At 41.0% G+C, this 19049-nt stretch overlaps 1 protein-coding gene across 2 annotated transcripts in view; it reads left to right on the top strand.

The window, feature by feature from the left end:
- The first annotated feature begins 415 nt into the window (after nucleotides 1-415).
- LOC120553235 (CD166 antigen homolog A-like) overlaps nucleotides 416-19049 on the top strand; it is a 43609-nt gene continuing 24975 nt past the window's right edge. For both annotated transcript variants that reach the window (XM_039791454.1, XM_039791444.1), the window contains exon 1: nucleotides 416-564. In XM_039791454.1, the coding sequence (XP_039647388.1) occupies nucleotides 504-564 (61 nt within the window). In that variant the 5' untranslated portion in view covers nucleotides 416-503. The remainder of the gene's footprint in view (nucleotides 565-19049) is intronic.

The following is a 19049-nucleotide window of genomic DNA, read 5'->3' as shown; positions in this document are numbered from 1 at the left end:
ATGATGGAAAGAAAGAAGGGTGGGGGGAGAATTAGACGAGTTGAGGATGAGAGTAGGGGGTGAGAGGGAGAGAAGAGGGGGGCGGGAGGAGTTAAGGGGGGGTCTTAAAGAAAAAGGTGGGGGTGCACTCGTGTGTGAGGAGGGGGAGGGGGGGGGGGGCGCCGCTTGAGGGGAAAGGGCGGGTGGGGAGGTGTGGGGGGGCGGAGCTGCAGACAGTACCCCCCCCACACACACACACCCCCCCACCCCCACCCCGCCCTCGTCTGTGCGCCCACTCGCAATTACCTGGTCCGCCAGAACTGATGTGAGCGCGAGTTGGCGAGCACATGCCACGTTGGGAGAAGAGCCAAAATCAGAAATCGAACTGCAGTACCGCCACAACCGCGCCAGGGACTAGCCTAACTAATCAAACAAAAAACAACAAAAACAAAAGCCTCAACCAAGTGGTTGTAACAAACCTTTGAAACAAGCAGCCGACTAAAGGATCTGAGAGACCCGCAAGGATGCACTTGTTGTCCGCCAGCAGCGTGCGTGCCCTCCTCATCGCCGCGCTCCTCCGCCAAGGTAAGCTTTTGTCCCGTTAACCGGCCAGTGGTGGTGCTCACGCGGGGTGCGCCCGTGCACTCAAGTCGCAGGTAGCTGTATGAAGGGGAAAGTGCCACCAGTCACACACAGGTGTGACAAACTTCAGCCCGGATTATCGACCACTTTTCCGGGGAGATGTGGAGCAGTGAAGCTAATGTTGTTTAGTTATAAGTTAGTGCGCTGTAAAATAGCCTTTAGTTTCTGTTACTGGTATTTAGTCACGGATGCTCCTTTTATGTGGATTTGGTTTGCGTAGCCTACATTTAATGCTCGAAATAGTATTCTCTTTTTAAAATCACAAATCATAATAAAAAAAAAAAAAATCATTCTCTTGTTGTGGTTGTTGTTTTTAAACCACATACAATGCACTGCTCACTTTTATCCATGGCAGTTGTGTTAAACTATGAACAAATCTACACCTAAATATCTATAATGCATGAGAAAAAGTCAAGATAAATGAGACCAAGCAGTTTCTTTTAACTTCACTTCAGTAAATTGTTTATGGTCATACATTCTTGGTCATATGTTATAAAAGTGACTTTGTGTATGAACTGCTTTTGTGAAATATTACATGAAACATTGCCCATTGTTGCCACCTTTTTGTTGTTGTTATCCCTCACATAATGGGAGAGGCAGGCAGTGAAGTAGTCATCACCACCCAGTCTTTACATGTGCTCATGCCATGATGTCATCATGATGCCTCATTTTCTTTATGTGTTTTCTCTCCTGTTAACGCAGACTGTTGAGCTGAATGGTGCTGCATTTACATCCTGTCTGATTTGTTGTAATTATGGGCTGCTTGCTGGCTGGGTTGGAAAGCGCTCATGACTAGTAATTACATGTAGAATGGGACTGATTTCAGATGTGGGCAGTTGTAATGGGTTGTACAAGTGAATGCTTCCAGGTTTTCGTAAAGAAATTAGGTGCTTTGGTGAGGTGAATGCAGCAACTTGGCATTAAGTGGTGATTTTAAATGTTGCTCTGAAAAATTGATGATTTTACCCCTTGTGGGTCTCTGAAAAAAGAAAAAAAAAACTCCTCTTATTCCTAATCTTTTGCTTGGTATTTAATGTGCAGAAGGTGTTTATGCCTTTCTCCAGTCTTCTATGTTGTCTGCTCTGTAAGGCCAACAGGTAGCAGCACCATGTGCTCACATCACTCATCCAGGCCATTAAGCAAAACTGCACAGGAGCTCAGAGTACTCCCTTGGAAAGGATAGGGGCGCAGAGGTTGATCTAAATCTTAAGATGTTAAGATCAACCTCATCTGTTTCCCTTCCGCCTTGTCACGCTAGAGTGGCGCCTGGTTGTTGTAAATTAACACCATGCAGCACCTATCAGTCAGGCTCAGGTGGTTTATTTGAGAGGAAACGAATGGCCCTTTCAAGGTGTTTTTACACCTCTGTGCCGCTGCAGTGTCGTATGCTTGAAACAGGAGAGTGCAGTGAGTTGGTACTGATGTTAGATTTTATGGTCGTCCACACTGCTGTGTGTTCAGCAGGCATGCTGCCTAAAGTGATGGTCAAAACGCGTGTGTTTGCTTACACAACAGATGGTCAGTCTTCTCAGTGTTCTTGCAAAAAAAGTGAGAGGTTTCTCTTGAGTTGTTAGAAAGCAGAACTATTTGTGATTCTTCAAATTGCTCAATATGGGCAAACAAATCTGACTGTAAGGGTTTATTGGGTTTGGGATTTTCAATAAACAAACTGCATCCATAAAACAGGCCTGTGTTTATTATATTATTACAGATGAAAAAGCAACAGCTCCCAGGGCCTTGGCATTAAAGGGCCGAGCCATGGCCAGTGGCACAACCGGATAGAACAGGAAAAACAGAGCTCTGAATTACTCTTAGAACAAATAGTCAGAAAGATGCATCTGTTTTTTTTGTTCACTCCCTTGTCTCCACCCTTCCCCCACCACCACCACCACCACCCCCCTGAACAGACAGGCAGCGCTCGGTGTCACAGCTGGTATTACTTGTCAAGCGAGTGCGGCTCTCCCTTTAGCTAATGGACTAATCTCTTGCGGGGGTCACCCAATTTCACCTGAGATAGATTCGCTCCCCTCTCTTTCATCTTTAACTAGGTTATGTCCAGACCTGCCTCATGAATGTTGTGATCTTAATGCACAGGAAAAGGAAAGAACGACTTTAATTGTATACCTGCGTTACATGTGACATTCTGTGCAGCTGTGTATTAGTGTGCTTGTGCACGTCTCAACTTGTCCATAGACGGTTTTCCTCTTGATGTTTGAAGACTGCTCGTGGTTGTTTCTTCTTTGAAAAGAGATTTCTTTGTGACTTGCAAAGTATTGTATCCCTTCATGCAAAATTCAGATGCATTCATGAGAAGGATGGCAAGTTGGCAACTCAACCGAATCATGGCTTTGAATAGAAATGCTGCATCTGTAGGTTACTCATTTTAATACTTCCTCTCTTAAAAATAGTTTAGTCGTGTGTTGATCAAATTTAGCAAATGGCTTGCTGGCTAGCTACAGAACATAATCAAATTGTGAAATCAAGATTAACCGTCTGAATAACTGAGGAAATAAATGAGGACATATGAGAATCTGCAGAATCTTCAGAATTGATTATGGCTGCAAAAGATCTTAAACAAAGGGAACAAACCTGCTTATGATCCGTAGTTCTTCTCACTTATTAGAATAGCAATACTTAAAATGGCCCCAAATGTGACATCTACACAACTCATCATAGGCATTGATGCTTATCCCAAATTCGGTAGCTCTGAAAGCTCTGTATGACTCTCAGTCCTGTGTATGGAGCGTGTGAAGTGGAATCGTTTCCAGTATCATACAGTCAGCATTATTATATATACCCTTCCTCTTATTTCTTATTATAAGAAATAAGAGGAAGTGTGAGCAGAGGTGCTGTTGATGGAGAGAAAAGGGGGACACTTTCATGGGCTCCTCAAACAAGAGAGGGCCATTCAAACAGGCGAGGTCCTACTGTAAATTAAAGCAGCTTTAGGGTGGGGAGCCCAGTGTCACTTCCCATCGGGGGGTGCAGGATTCCTACTAGCGCCCCTGGCAGCAGCGCTTTATAGCCTGGATGTGAGGCTCAAGCTTAATTAACTACTGACATGGTAACTTTAGCTTTAAATTACAAATAACTAAAAAGATAGCTGAAGCTTTGCGTGACGTAAAACTAAAAATATCCCGAAGTTATGGTGAAATTTGAAACGTGGCTGTTAGATAATCTTTGATGCAGCGCAAAGAGCAGATTGAGGTGCAATTTTGAAATTGGGATATCTCATCTTGGTGTCGATCGCTAACCCGCTCTATTTCTGTGAGAGGAGAAAAATGTGTGGATACAACAATATCCAAGAAATTAGGCCGATGCATCAGCTTGTCCCCAGAGAAATGATGCTTATAACATATGCATCTGGACCATATGGTGTGGTAGCACCTCACATACAGTAGACCTTGGATTAAACAGACAAAGCAATGCTCCTAGATTGTCCAAACAAGAGTTCCACAGAACTGTAATTCTGATGTAACACAGTTGAATATAGACATGCATTTCTTTTGGTCTTTTGTCTGCCATGCACCGCTCACACAGTCGGTTGGAGTGGTGCGCACACACACACACACACACACACACACACACACACACACACACACACACACACACACACACACACACACACACACACACACACACACACACACACACACACACACACATCCCCCACACACATGTTTCTCTCCACCCCCAGCAGGACACTGAACAGGTGGAGGAGTGTTGGTTTTAAGGGCGTCTCTTTATGATTCCTGTTTGTGTGTACAGTTGTTGAAAGAAAACATTTTCTTCCCATTGCTCACGTTGAGCTAAATTATGACTTTCATGTTTCTGCCTCATTATTCACTTGATTATAACTTATAGAGGTATTTGTTCTATGGCTAAAGCTATACAACAGTTTGAGTAATGTAAATACTTTTAGATTTCCCATCGCAAAACCAAACTTCACCTTTGGATTAGATGTAGTGAGACAGCGGTGAGGAAATATGAGCTAGCACATGAGCATGCTGAGTTTCCTACATGTCAGAGAGAGCAATTCACTCTTTGCTGGACTCACCCGGCAGAGAGTGGCTTTGCCTTGAGAAAATGAAAGGAAAGCAATCACTCTGAGGCAATGACTCAATGAGAAAAAGGTCTTTTGTTCGCCTGTGACAGTTTTACACACAGGATTATCAGTAAAACAGCAGCAAGTGAATCTTAATTACACTTTGGTGATTGGTTTGCCCCACTTTTAAAGCTGGAGGGTGAGATATATTCAATTTTTATCCTCGCAGTTAAAATGGCCTTTTCAGCTGTCCATTTCAATCTAATTTGTCAGCCAGGTTAAAAAAAAAGACTGGTTGAATTTAGCACTTTATTGGCTTCTTATACATGTCGTTTTACAGTTTACGTGCTTATACTGAGGGGGAGATCATTTTAAAGTAAGATAAACCATTGTAATGTTTTACCAAACAGACTATCATCTAAGTTTTCTCTTTGCCATTTTCTCACTTTCCTCTTTTTGCACACAGGTTCCTCGCTCTGCCGTGCAAAATAATGGTTTATTTGTTATTCAAGGGGAGGGACCAGAGTTCTATTGTTTCAGCTATAAAGAAAGGCTTAACAACAGGAGAGGGGTGACTGTGCTATGCAGTAGTGCTTCGTTCTTTATGCAGGAATACCCCCATTGAAATGCATGAAGGCATCCTTGGTTTTGGTGAAAGACCAACAGCACTCTGAAATTGGGCAGCCCTTGTCTCAGGGACAAAAAGTGAGGTTGTTTCTGTCTTTTGTCATGGACGAAGCCCCCAGCTTTCACTGGATTCCTGTGGACTCCCGCCGACTGTATTGTGAGGCTGGCTCTTTTTAAACAAATGAGTGTATGATAGCGACTTCTTGCTCCCGCTCCTCTCTTTGTCATTAATATGGAACAGCACACACCCCTTGGAGAGGGCACAGAGTAGCTGCTGCCTGTCCCTGCACTTCACATGTGCAACCTGACTGGGAGGGGGAGCATCCCTCCTCCATATGAAAAGCCTGTGGCCACACCCATATTTAACAGGGCCTGGATCTTTGTTCGAATTCTCCATTAGAGTCGTTGCTCTGTTTTATTGAATTCTTTGAGAGGCCGCCATTAACTGCAATGGTAATTGTTTGACCTTAGAGAATATTTAAGGAATGCCATAAAGGGATACATGTGTATGGAAAGCCAGAGAGTGGGTACTTACGTGTCTTTTGTTTTTTGTAAATTACATTTAATGAACTTCTTTTTATCATTAAAATGTGTCTTATAGATTAGGCAAAGACAAAGACACTGTTCCCACCACTGACAGCAGTGTCAGCAGCAGGGGCTCCTACTGGCCCATGAAGGGGGCTAGTGATGAACCTTTTGATATGTATGCATGCAGTCCCATGAAGTCATTATTCCTGCCCATTTATGAGAGTCAAGTGGCAAGACAGGAGGTTGATATTTTATCAGGCCTTTACTTTGATTTTGTCTGAGGTTTAGGGAAGTCAGTCGGGATGGCACAGCTGTTGTGCAAAAGGTGAAACATCCATTTGGAGCCCGGGGCCAACTTATAAAATGACATGAAGGTTTGTCTTCTATTCATTACTGAATCATCCTCTGTTGGGACAAAAGCTCATTTGCAATACTGAGAAGTCGCTTTATTCATTCAAATGCTATTTAGCAATTTTTCATTCATGAAACATTGCGCTGCTCCCTGTTACGCATTGCCTTTGGGACTCAACAGAATGCCCTTGTGTCTGCATTTGACCTCAGTATTCACATTCTTGCCATTTTAAAATAGTTTCTTTGTGCTGATGTCCAACACCCTATTCTCATAGACTGCTGCAGCATTCTGCGATGCCCGAAGCTATCTTTGATTACACGCTGCTTCGGTTGAACTTGCAGGAGACAGGAGTTCTCATTCAGGGAGGCTCTCTTTCACAGGGGATAGCAAGAGTATAACTCTGATTGGAATTAAAAGGCTGTTATTCTGTTAGTGCCTGAGTACGAAACAAGATAGAAGATTAAATTGTTGGCCTGTCTTCTCTAAGTCATCAATGTATTAATACACTTGGGACTACCCTTGAACCTTTATAGAGGTCTAAAACATGCTCATCATGGGAGGGGGAGGAAAGCCCAAGCCTGTTTTCACATGCTGGATGCCTCTTGAAATTTCACAACCTGGTGTTTTTCCCTACAATGGTAGTTATCTTTTTGTAAAACCCGTTATACTGGATTTCGAGCTGCTCTATAGATGCCCAACTGGGGGCGTGGGGTACTTCTTAAGTAGCTCAGTGAATTAAAAAAACAAACATATGCACGCATTTGTGTTTAGAAGGAACCATCCAAATAGTAGCATGCATTGGTGGGATGTTGATCTTTCTTAAATTTATAAATTATTATATGAGCTGACTGCACAGTCCACACCTCCCACCAACCTTTGCACCAAGAGTTTAAATAGTAAAAGAAAGGATAGACATTTGAAATATTTACCTACGTTATTAAACAGGTGAAATAGCCTTAAAGACAACCAGTTAGAAGAATAAGCTAAAAGCAATGCAAAAAACAGTTGAAATATAAAAAGTAAATAGTTGAACCGGTTAGCTAAAAGTAAACATTTGTAAACATTGACAATTCAAACGTATGAAGAAGTATATTAGCGTGTTGAGATGACGTGTGGGATGTGACGATATGTCAGACAGGTTAGGGAACCACATATTAGCAGAGTATATTACCAGAGTATTCTTTATATTCTTTATATGTCGTAACTACCTGCTGATAATCTTACTTTTCAGATAACATGTTTACTGCATATATTAGTTCAATTTTAAGTTGTTATTGGACCCTGTCCCTGGAAGGGATTCTTGCTCTAAGTCATGAATACCATATTCACCCTTTGAAAGAAAGACATTTTCACATTCCAGTCCTTGGAAAACTTCTATGACGGCCCCAGGCAGGGTATGTACTTCCTGATGTGCAACATCTTGGAAAAACCATGATTAAGTGAGAAGAAATGTAATCCTCACATCAAAACAACAGCATAGCAGCACTTTCTTCAGATTCAATATCAGTTTTGTTCAAAGAAGTCAAGTGGTGGCTTTTTGCATGGCGATTACACCACTAGCGATGCTTTGTCTGATAAATGACTTGTGGACGTGTTAGATGTTTTACGATAAGACACTCTGCTTTGCTGTTAAGTATTTAGCTGTTCCACTGCCAGTGCTTACGAGGAAGGTGAAGAGATGCTTGTCTGGTAATTGGATGCAATACTTAATTTTCTAATGGGATGCTTAGGAGGTCAAGAATCTCTAAGCATTACACATCCCACCGGTGCAATTTAAATACTGACTTTTGTACTGACTTATCCTCTTAGAACAGACAAAAATCAACGAGAATCACTCTGATTTCACTCTAGCCTCGACTGCTGGGTGGTCGCAAAAAAAAAAAAAAAGATCAGGAAGATTTAATAGTACACTCACAAGGAAGCAGCCTTTCTACCCGAGGCCCTTGTCATATAAAAGTTGCTTTATTACCGTGCCTGGCTTGTCTGTAGAGTGAGGACATTGTTAAATTAACTTTGCAGTGTTTAATTTTGAGTAATGAAGATGCCATAACCCATTATGCTACCATTCGTTTCCCCTCCATACCAGTAGCAGATACGGAGAAGACACATCATTTCCTCATATAATGATAGTGATTTCATTTCAGCGTGCGCGGTCACACAGAAAAAAAATGGACTCTGATAAATGAACAATTTCTTTTAGAGTGCAAGACATTTTAGAGTAAAGCAGCCTGGATTTTCTGCTCTTTTCTGAGGAAATCTCAGGATTACCTGTCTTATTGTGGAGGGCTTGCCAGAGCACGCTCATGTATAAACAGAGCCAACACAAACTGATACACCAAGCCAAGACAACATTACAGCCGCAGTTTGTCATTTGATCACACAATGATATCTCCCAGTGGGTTTCTAATAATTGTTACCTTTCTGCTCAGGGTGGCATTTCCTCAAATATCATGCTTGAATGAATATATTTCTTATTGTCCTCAGTAATGTCTTGTGTTCACTAACATTTTCATATCTCAGGTCATTACATCTGCAAATTTGCATGTTCTTAATATTATCAAGTGAACACAAGAGGAGCTAGGTAAGGAGTTAGTTTTTAGATTTCATTTTCTCCCTTGTTCTGTTCGTAGTGACATCGTTTTTGGCATCTAACCAAAACCCCATATAAAAAACCCATTGACTTCGAGACAAGGGAGCCGGAAGTGCAACAATGCTAACTAATTTCTGCGTTTTAGGACTCATTCCTGCAGCACTCTATTAGGCGTCATCATCTACGCAACATGAATGTCTGTACAAAATGTAATGGTTAATCCATGCAACGGTTGTGGAGATATTTCAGTTTGGATGGAACAAAGTGTAAGACCAAACAACAGACCAACATTGCCATCTGTAGCCCTACGCCACAAGCGTGGCTAAAAGTACATTTGCATGGCATATTTACAAATACGTGTGTAGTTTCTACCACTAAGATGTAGTTTTTTTTTGTTGTTTTTTTAAATTACAGCAATGGTCTTAATTTATTAGTGATACTTTTGTTTTGTTACAATTTTTAGCCCTTTCTGGACTTTCAGGGTAGCCGTAGCCCCAAGCCCCTGTATTTTTGTCTGACCCTGCAGTGGAGGCAGCTCGTTGCTCCAGAGGACTTTCTGAACAGCGTATTGACTCAGTTTGCTTGAAGGGGAATAGTCCTTGCACAGCAGTCCCATGGAGGTTTTTACCCCTAAGCTCATTGTAGATATTTTGTAGAACATCTTTCAGAGGTGCTTATTGACAGGTTTTGTATGAAGTGGGGTGTCTGTCTGCTGCTCACTATCAGTAAGATCTGCAGGGCTTCTACTGCTCTTGTTCTGGATGGACCACACGGAGGGGGTGTTGGATGGATGGGTAAAAGCACTTACCTTGATGTATGGCTTCTCCTCATGTCATAATGGAAGAAGAAAATGCAATAGCCACTACTAATGAAATTATTATGCCTTAAAGGACCCGCATACCCAGGATGACGGTGACATATGTTGAATTACATAAACTGAGAGTGGTTATCTCATCTTGCAGAAACAAAAGACACAAACAGAAGAGCAAGATTGGGTTTGTTGTGACATTTCTATCTGTTATGTGTCTTTGAAAAAAAGGAGGATAACACTTTTAGTGACCTTGCTTCGACAAAAGATAAATTGTCTTTTGGACATAAGGGAATTTGTTTCGCATAAACAAACACTTTATAGAATACATAAATTCATCAAACACAAAAACCAGCTTGGCGCCATTGGAGTTGACACTAGTAAAACCTTTCAGCCAAATCACGTTAGCGATTATCCCGCCGCGTAAATCTGAAAGTCCTGAAGTCATAGGAAGACTCAGTGGTGTGACAGCGCATGATAATCTCCAACCTTTCACAGTACTCCATCAAAGCAGACGACGGTCCGTGGGTATTAAATGTGAAACCACACAGATTTGATGTGCAAGCAGGTACATAATCCTTTGTATGTATTATCTGCATTCCATTCCTCCCACCGCTCTCTGCTCTGTTTAGCCAGCAGAGGCTTTAGGACCTCCCAGAGCCAGAAGCTAAAGCAGGACACAATTTGAAACTGTCATGCCTTCTTAATACCAACCAGGCTGTTTGGCTTATTGGAATGGAGAGCATTGCCTGCTCTGTTTCACAGTGAAGGGTTAGAAGGTCAGGCCTATCATTATGAGTCCACAACAGCATACACAACTCTTTGCTAAACTAATGCGAAAGTATCAGCCTCGCCACGGCAATTACCAGAGATGAAAGCTACACAAGCCATCTGCCGAACAAATGAAAATATCTACCTGTTAATATTTTGTGTTGTTTACAGCGTAACAAGGCATGCATTATTGATATGGCAAAGTAGGTGCTGTGCATTGCATTCAGACAACAGTACAACAATTGCACATATTTCCATTAGTCATCCATTTTGTGTTGGGGAAAATATTAGTCTATGGCTCATGCAGCGTCTAATGAAGCACTTTAAGATCGATAAGTGGATGCATTCTTGTTTACCCTTGTAGAAAAGTGATTCATCCTCCTCTTTCTCTAGCGCTCTGGTCAGGGCTGTGTGTGGGTCTGTTGCCAGCTCTGCTGTGTAGAAAAGCCTGCATTTACCTTCAACTGGTGTGGGGTGTTGTTGCAGCAGGTTTGATTGGTAGCCTCAGGCACCACCTGCAACTGTGATATGGTCATACAGATAGCATTATAGTAAACACAAGTGCTCCCCCAGGCCCAACGTGCTGCAGATGTTCAAAGGATTTTCGATTGAAGGAGGTGTGGGGACAGAGACAGGGCGGGGCCACTTTAAAGCAAAGGGAGCACTTTTGGTACAGGAAGACACACAGGTACTTGAACAAAAAGCTTATTTCACTTGGTTGAATAGTGTAATGTGTAGCTGCTAGCTGGGGTAATATTTCAAAATAAAAAAAATATATATAAAAACCTAGCAGAATGGGGATGCTTTTAGTCTGATGGTGCAGTGGATGTTTTAATCTTGACCCTAGTGTACGGCTCTGTCTGTTCGGATATATAAAATGTTGAGCATGAGGGTTTGGCATGGGTCTCCTTGGCTAGGGCTGCAACTAACAATTATTGTCATTACCGATTCAGCTGTCATTTCTGTCATAAAAATATAGAGGAGATGCCAATCACATGTTCCCAAAGCCCAAATCTGGCCAACAGTCCAAAAGAAGATATTCAGTTTGCAATGATATATAACAGAAAAGTAGCAAGGGTGTTAGACATGCCTACATGATAAACAACTTAATCGATTTTAAGAGCTGAAGCGATTAGCGATGAGTTACTTTTCAAGCAGAAATGCCAACAAGTCTGTAGTTCAAGCTTCCCAATTGAGGATTTGCGGCTTTTCTTTCTTTTATATCACAGTAAAATAAAGATATCCTGGACTGTTGGTCAGACAAAACAAGACATTTGATGACATCACCTTGAGCTCTTAGAAATTGTGATGGGTATTTTTTCACTATTATCTGACATTACATAGACCAGAACGAGAACAATCAAATAAAAGACTATACTATATCAAACTAAGCATTTGATGAATCAGTAAGTGGAAATCTTCATTAGTAGCAGCCCTAATGTTGTGCATGAGGGTTGGTAATGGGTCATAGCTAGGACTGCAACAAGTGATTCTTTTCATTAAAAATAAGCTGCCAAAGATCCTTTTTTAAATGAACTAATCTTTTAATCTAAAGAATGTCTCAAGGTGACTTCTTTATATTGCTTGTTTTGTCTGACAAACAGCCACAAGATATGAAATGTACATTCATATAAAAGAGAGAAAATTAGCAACAAGCCTTAGAACCAGTTTCATATTTAACATTTTTGCTCAAGTAGAAACATGAACATGATTTTTGACGATTTATTTGATGTCAATGGATTAATCAATTAATGGACTAATCATTGCAGAACCAGTCTGTCTCTCTTTCTTTTGCTGTATGACGTTAGTGCAGAGGACCCTTTAGGCTATGAATAAAACTGATTGCAAACGATGTTCCATCTATAATCCACAGAACAGATACTTACCCTGGAAGTCAGTCCTGCTCTAGTTGCCTCAGGCAAGCGATGCTGGCAGGTTTTATGGCCTGTATGCAAAAATCGGATACCTCCCGTCTGATGTGATACCTCTTGAAGAGACTTGGTGAAACGACGAGCACTTTGATGTCAAGAAGGTTGTTTTGAATGTGTCAAGAATATTTTAAAGCTGCCTATTAACACATCTAGCTGCACAGGGGCAGAAAAAAACGGTAGGTTGTAAGAACTTGAGGGTTCACTTCTTGAACTTAGATTTATGGGTATCAGTTCATACTCTTCAGTTATTCAAAGGGCACTATATTCATTAGTAAAAACATTACTCACTGTTAGAGGCTCCGTCTGGAGTATCACACCATCTGCTGCACCTCTTTAACCCTTGCGTTAACTTTATTAGGCTGTAAACATTTAAACATTATCAGTGTGACTGCATTTTTAAGCCTTAATTGGGTTGATTTTACTTCCCAGTGATTGCTGGAGGGGAAATGATCTATGCTTTTAATTAAACAGGCTGAAAACAGAGTGTGTGCACTCATATGTGTCTCATAATCTCAAGCACAGTAAAAACACCAGGAAGCCGTGATCAGATTGCTGTTATCGAGGCTAAACTCAGATGCATGCAACTGAAATGTTGTGAGTCTAGTAAGATACACTAAAATACCAAGAATACACACTGCGAACGTGAATCCGAGCTGCAGATGTTGGAATAAATGTTATTCTCTTGTATAAAAAAGAAAGAAAGAGAAAAAGTGTTCAATATCAGTGCTGCTTAAAACATCGTTAAACGCTGGCCGAGATCGGCCAAAGATTTAAAAGTCTTTGGATTTAAGAGCTCAACTTCAGCCCCTAAAGAGACTCTTAGAAGTGTTTCAGATGTGTTTTCAACTAACTGAAATGCAAAGCCTGTGTGATTACAGGCATGGTTGTTGCTTGTGAATGCAAGTTCATCATTAGGCATGGGCGAGCAGGACAAATTCAATAGGCTTAATACTTGTAGGATCCTTCAGCATAATAACGTTTGAAGCCTCCTTGCCATATGAGAAAGTTATCACATTTAAATGACTCAGAAATAATTAAGAATGTGTGAGTGGTTTCTAATCACACGTCTGAATTGACTGGATTGAGAGTTAATAGGTCCCAGCCTTGCTATCTTCTACACAAAAGCAGCATTTGAAATAAACCTGTAAACAAATTTGGTAGTTTTTCATTGGTGCTTTTATCTTTTGAAGTGAGACGATTCAGTTATGAGGCATATCACTTCTATAAATGAAGGCATAGAGTCAAATGTCTTTTAGTTTATATGTTACCATGAAGATACAGTACTTAATTCTGCTTTAATATCTTTTTGCAGAAATGGAGTTTTACTTTATTTTTTACCTGAGAAACATGGCTATCGTGGCACAGTTGAGACATGGACATACATTAACTTTAAAAAAAATAATGTTCATTCACAACCCAGAGACTTGGTTGGGTCGATGTCAGAAGCAGGAAAATGAAGTCATTGCCAACAGGCACTGAGTTGCATTAGGAAGGGTTAATGGATAAGTAGGAAGCGATGTGGCTGCGCTTTGTTAATGGCCTAATGTTGCCTTTAATGGCACGTCGTTAATGGGAGTTGTTGGCGGATGTTTAGAGTCAGGACTGTGAGCTCTCCCATGATCGGCCCCAAGTCTACCCACAGGCATCTCACACAAGCACTTCTCCCTTCGGGTCCCCTGGCCTGCGCCCTTCAAATACATAATTCACGATATAATGGACGTGATTTCTGAGTGCACTTACCACCCGATCGCTCCAGCAGCAGGCTGCTGTCTTAAGAGCAGTCCCCACACTCGTACAGCTCATCTGCTGACGCAATTTATGACATTTTTTAAGATGATTTTACGGTGGCTCGTGTGGTCGAGTGTATAGAGGAGAACACTTTAAAGACTAATGATCGTGCCACAAGATCAATTTCTAGGAAACCTTATGGCAAGACATTTAGAGTGATAATCACCCTTCTTGTAATGTGCTTTTATCTTTCCCATCTGTCTCGCTCGTAGAAAAATTTTAACAAAATGACTGTGTGATACTGCCAATGATGTGCAGAGGCATATACGTATACTTTTTCCCAGACACACTATATAATAAGGTGTGTGTTTTCCATCCTTATTTATGCTCCCATTCATTCCAGCACCAACAACAACGTTTCCCCCCAGATATTAGCGCTCTTCAGTGCTTTGCTCAATATTTGCAGAACAATTCAAGCCAAATCAAAGCCAAATTGTCTGTTCTGATTGTGCTGTCAGCATCTTTAGAGTGAGCCACTGATTAAAAGGAACTTGAACATCATTTATTAAAAAACGCTCGACAATGGTTTCTTTTATAAATCACATTAAACTCATCAAAGGGAAAAATGCAAGAGGTTCTTGAATCTTTTGCAGTTATTGTCTGTACCCTGTACATCTTTATGTTGTTTCTCTCATCCAGCTTCAAAGCTAGAATGGTAGTCAATTAATAATAATTCAGAAATTCAGAATGCACATATAGTCCGCGTATTGTTGAACTCATGAGAGGATATCTCCGATGGAGAAGATAATGGGAGAAGGCAATCTACCTGGGAGTCTGAGGTCTATTTCGTTGTTTGCCACTGTTTTTTTTCTTTTCTTATTACCTTGGATAATGAGTCAAAAGCAGACATTGTGACATCATGTTGAGATATAGCCGCTAAAGCCTCAATGAAATTTAATGAAAAAACTTTACTTTCTAACACATCAACAGGAAATATTCCCATTTCTGATGTCAGTCCCTGAGAATCACATACTTTTTCCATTACATAAACACAGCAAAAGACAATAAAGCGATACATTTCTCTGACAGTGTCCTTAATGGACCAGAATGCCACGCGGTCACAAGACTTCCTGTTGTTTGAGCTGCAGAGCTGGACTCACTTCTTTCTTTGGGCTTATTACTCCAGTGCTTTTATTCTCTTCACCCACACATGAATAACCCCATGCTGATGCAAATGATTTGCACCTGTTCTCTGGGGACTATCAGCAGGTATTCTGGGAATTGTATGAAATCACAAATATAGAAGCAAACAAGATATGATATAACACATGTACTATGCATTCAGAAAGCCTCAGTCTTAACTTAACTCCTGCAAAAAATAAACAGATATAGATTAAAAAAAAAGTATCCGGCAACTTAGTTTCAAACCTTGTTTCTGTTGATAACATTACACTTTCATGACTAAATGAGCAACAATCAAAGTTAAAGTTTTGAAAATAATACAGTTTAAGAGTCAAAAACCTGTTGGCATCACACATACATGACAAAGAGCAATAACAGCAAAAAAAAAAATATCAGCCTCTTCTAGTCTGTGTAGTTTGCAGGGACTTTAAACCTGCATTGAACAACACCCATCTATGATATGAAAGATTTCTCTTTTTCACATTTCTTGAGGGATGCAACCGCCAATTACACAAGTGGTTTGAAACACCTGAAGGCGAAATCGATCTTTTCCTCCTTCTTGAGCCCTCCTCTCTTTCTTTGTCCTCTTGTCTCAGTCCCAGACGAGGGGCAGAAGCAGCAACCTGATCCCTCAGCGGCAGGTCTGCACAGGTACTGAAGGCCCTCAGCCCTCAAATGGAGCCAGCATTTTTAGTCACGAAGCAACAATGGGAACCCCGACAGGTGGGACTGCTGGCAATGTATTAGTCCTGTTCCCACCTGCTGACATCTGAAGTTGTCTGTTGACCACACATGAAGCAGCAAATGAACATTGTTTTTTTTTTGCCTGAGGGGGAGAGCGCTATCTATATGTCTCTCTGGAAAGTTCCCACTGGAAACTGTATTTTATATCTAGCGAGAGGAGAGTTTGAAGCAGGTTAGTCTATTCTTTGCTCAGGTACATTGAAGTTTCGAGATGCATGAGGAGCACTAATGAGGTTTTATTTTCGTGACTCCTCTTATGTTTTGTAAAAGCCTCCTACATTCACATTAGAGTTTTTGCTTTCTTTTCCTGAATAACGGTATGAACAGGAGTTCTTTGATTGTGTATTTTGTTTGCAAACCTTGAATGTTATTATTCCAGTGGTCTAAAAATGTTACCATGGCGCTGGGGTGAAGGAGGGGAGCCATTATGCCTAATAGACTCAGACTAACATTACTGTGTGTTGTATACTCTATAATGTCTTCATTTGCCGTTCATCCTCCTCCTTAGCAGCAAACAGGCTCGCTTTGCCCTGAGCTGACAAACAGGGCTCTGCTCAGTACGGCTGTGGAAATGTGAGAGGTTTTTGTTGTTTTTGTTTGTTTCAAACCCCAAAAAATGTGCATTACAGAGTGCCCATATTATGAAAAAATCACTTTTTCTGGGATTTGGGGTGTTATTTTGTGTCTCTGGTGCTTCCACACACATACAAACTTTGGAAAAAAATCCATCCATGCTGTTTTGAGTGAGCTACGGGTTTCTGAAAGTAACCTGCCTTCAGTCTCCTGGTGAGCTGTTCAAAATCGGCACGGCTTTCTACGTCACAAGCCGAAACGAGCTGGCTAACCGCAACCGTTAGCATGCTACCTTGTTCTCAATAGCAAAGCACTGCTACAACACACACAAGTTCACCATAATCTACAAAAGAACTACTTACATGTGCGCCCTCATTTAGAAGTCTCCCAGCTAATCCTGCCTTGTAACTGACCGAAGTTGGAGAAACAGGCTTTCTTTTACTGTCTATGGAGCTAGCTAGCTGACATGATCTACATCTGAGCTACTGCTCATGTGCGAGTGCAATCAAAGACAATACAGAAAAAGAAGAAGAAAAGAGGTCTCACTCATAGCTAAAACAGAGACCAGAGGCCTGTACTACGAAGCAAGATCAACATGGCCTGGATTTCTTTCAGTAATCCGGCTTCACCTAACCTAACAACCGCGGTCCCGCATAACCTGTACTACGACGCTGGTTATCAACTAGTTCAGTCAACTCAGGGTTTCCCAATCCAGCGGCGCGCGCGTTCACATAAAAGAGGCGAGGTTTGCGCACAACGACCAATCGCAAACATCTACCAGAGCCGCATATTTTAAACAAGAAGAGCAAACTATAATTCTACATAAATATGAAGAACACAGACACGGTTTTACAGGCATAACGCAATACAGTCGCTGCTTCCTAAAACAGGAAGGAAAGCTGGCAAAAAAAAAATAGCCGACGCTGTAGATGTTTAAATCACAACGCTTATTAATATCACTTCCTCATCAGTCAGGACCAAGATCTGACCATAATTACACTTGTTCTTTCCATAAAGTGTCGTTGCTTTAGCCTATAATTTCAGTTGCAACCCTGGCAGTGGGAAGCGATCGTGAGAGCAAATAAAAAAAATATAAAAACATAATTCAAACCGATATGCACATTGGCGACACACGCTCAAGAAGCCGATATTTAATTCCCTCCCATTAAAATATATATTTCATACAAATACCAATCAGGGAATGTTAACGGGTTGTCGATCTCTAAATGTTTTAACTTTTATGAGCGCACCCCTCTCTCTCTCTCTCTCTCTCTCTCTCTCTCTCTCTCTCTCTCTGCACCGAGCTCCGCCTGATCTTCTAAGAACGGTGAAGCCGTTATCAACCGAGTATCGATTGGTCAGTAGGCGGTGCTTTAACACCGGTTGATCTCTGATCTCCGACTTAACCTGCTCCCGACCAGGTTAGGTGTTCAGCATGAGTTACCATGGCGATTGAACCCGATAACAACTAATCCACCTTCGTAGTACAGAAAATCCTGGGTTGAACCTGAAGTTAGCTCGTTAACGCCAAATCCTGCTTCGTAGTACAGGCCTCAGGTGAAAAGAGGAGCTGCAGCAATGTGCAGTACAACAACAATAAGGTGTTTTTTGAAAATTAAACCATGTAAACCTATTCTGGTACAACCTTAAAATACAATTATGAATCTGAAAATGAGCATAATATGGGCGCTTTAAATGATTAGTTGATTCACTGATTATTGATGACTATTTTGATAGTCATTTTCAAGACATTTCAGACCCAAACAATTTCTATATTTGCTGCTTTTATCTGTTCTATATGATTATAAACCGAATGTATTTGGGTTTTGGGCTGTTGGTTGGACAAAACATTCATTAAACATTAAAACATTTCATCACTGATCTAACATATTCACATTGTTTATGATAACAATTATATAAAAAAGAGAAAAAAGAGAAGTAGCACAGTTGAAATCTGCAGATGTTTTGTGTTTGTGCCTTGAAAGAGACATCTTGCCAATATTTCATTAGTGTGAAAATAATTTCCTATTCCAATATTTTTCATGTATTAGACTTTGTACAATGTTTTCTTATGGAACTTGTAGATCAGAATCCGCAGAGAGTGGATCACTTATTAAAAAGAAAGCAGAAACGATTAGGTCTAGTTCAGCTAGTCTGCAGACAGAGCCTGTGTCTGTGGGTAACATTATAGAAAAATAAACCTTTGTCCCAAGTTTTCCTGTCCATAAAGGGACCTTCTTTTCACATTTGTTCTCTCTAAAAGACCTTTACACCCTTCTAAAGGCCAAAGAGGTGCAGGGAGACATCTTTAGGGTAGCTTTCTCTGCCCTGGAACAGATGGTGTGGCAGAAAATGAGGCTTGGAAAATGGCTTGAAATCTCCACATCAGACTCTGTGCAGTTCATTTCACACAATGTGGCTTTTGTCAAGCCTAAAGTACTTACGCAAACTCATGCCTGCTGCTTACCGCTGCAAAGTAGATGCATTTAGGCAGCTTGTCAACATCAACACTGGAGCTGAAACCAATTTCAACAATAATTATTCATCAA

Source organism: Perca fluviatilis, chromosome 2 (assembly GCF_010015445.1).
Source record: "Perca fluviatilis chromosome 2, GENO_Pfluv_1.0, whole genome shotgun sequence".
Lineage (NCBI taxonomy): Eukaryota > Metazoa > Chordata > Actinopteri > Perciformes > Percidae > Perca > Perca fluviatilis.
The sequence above is the reverse complement of the archived record's forward strand: the minus strand, read 5'-3'. Positions and strand labels throughout refer to the sequence as shown.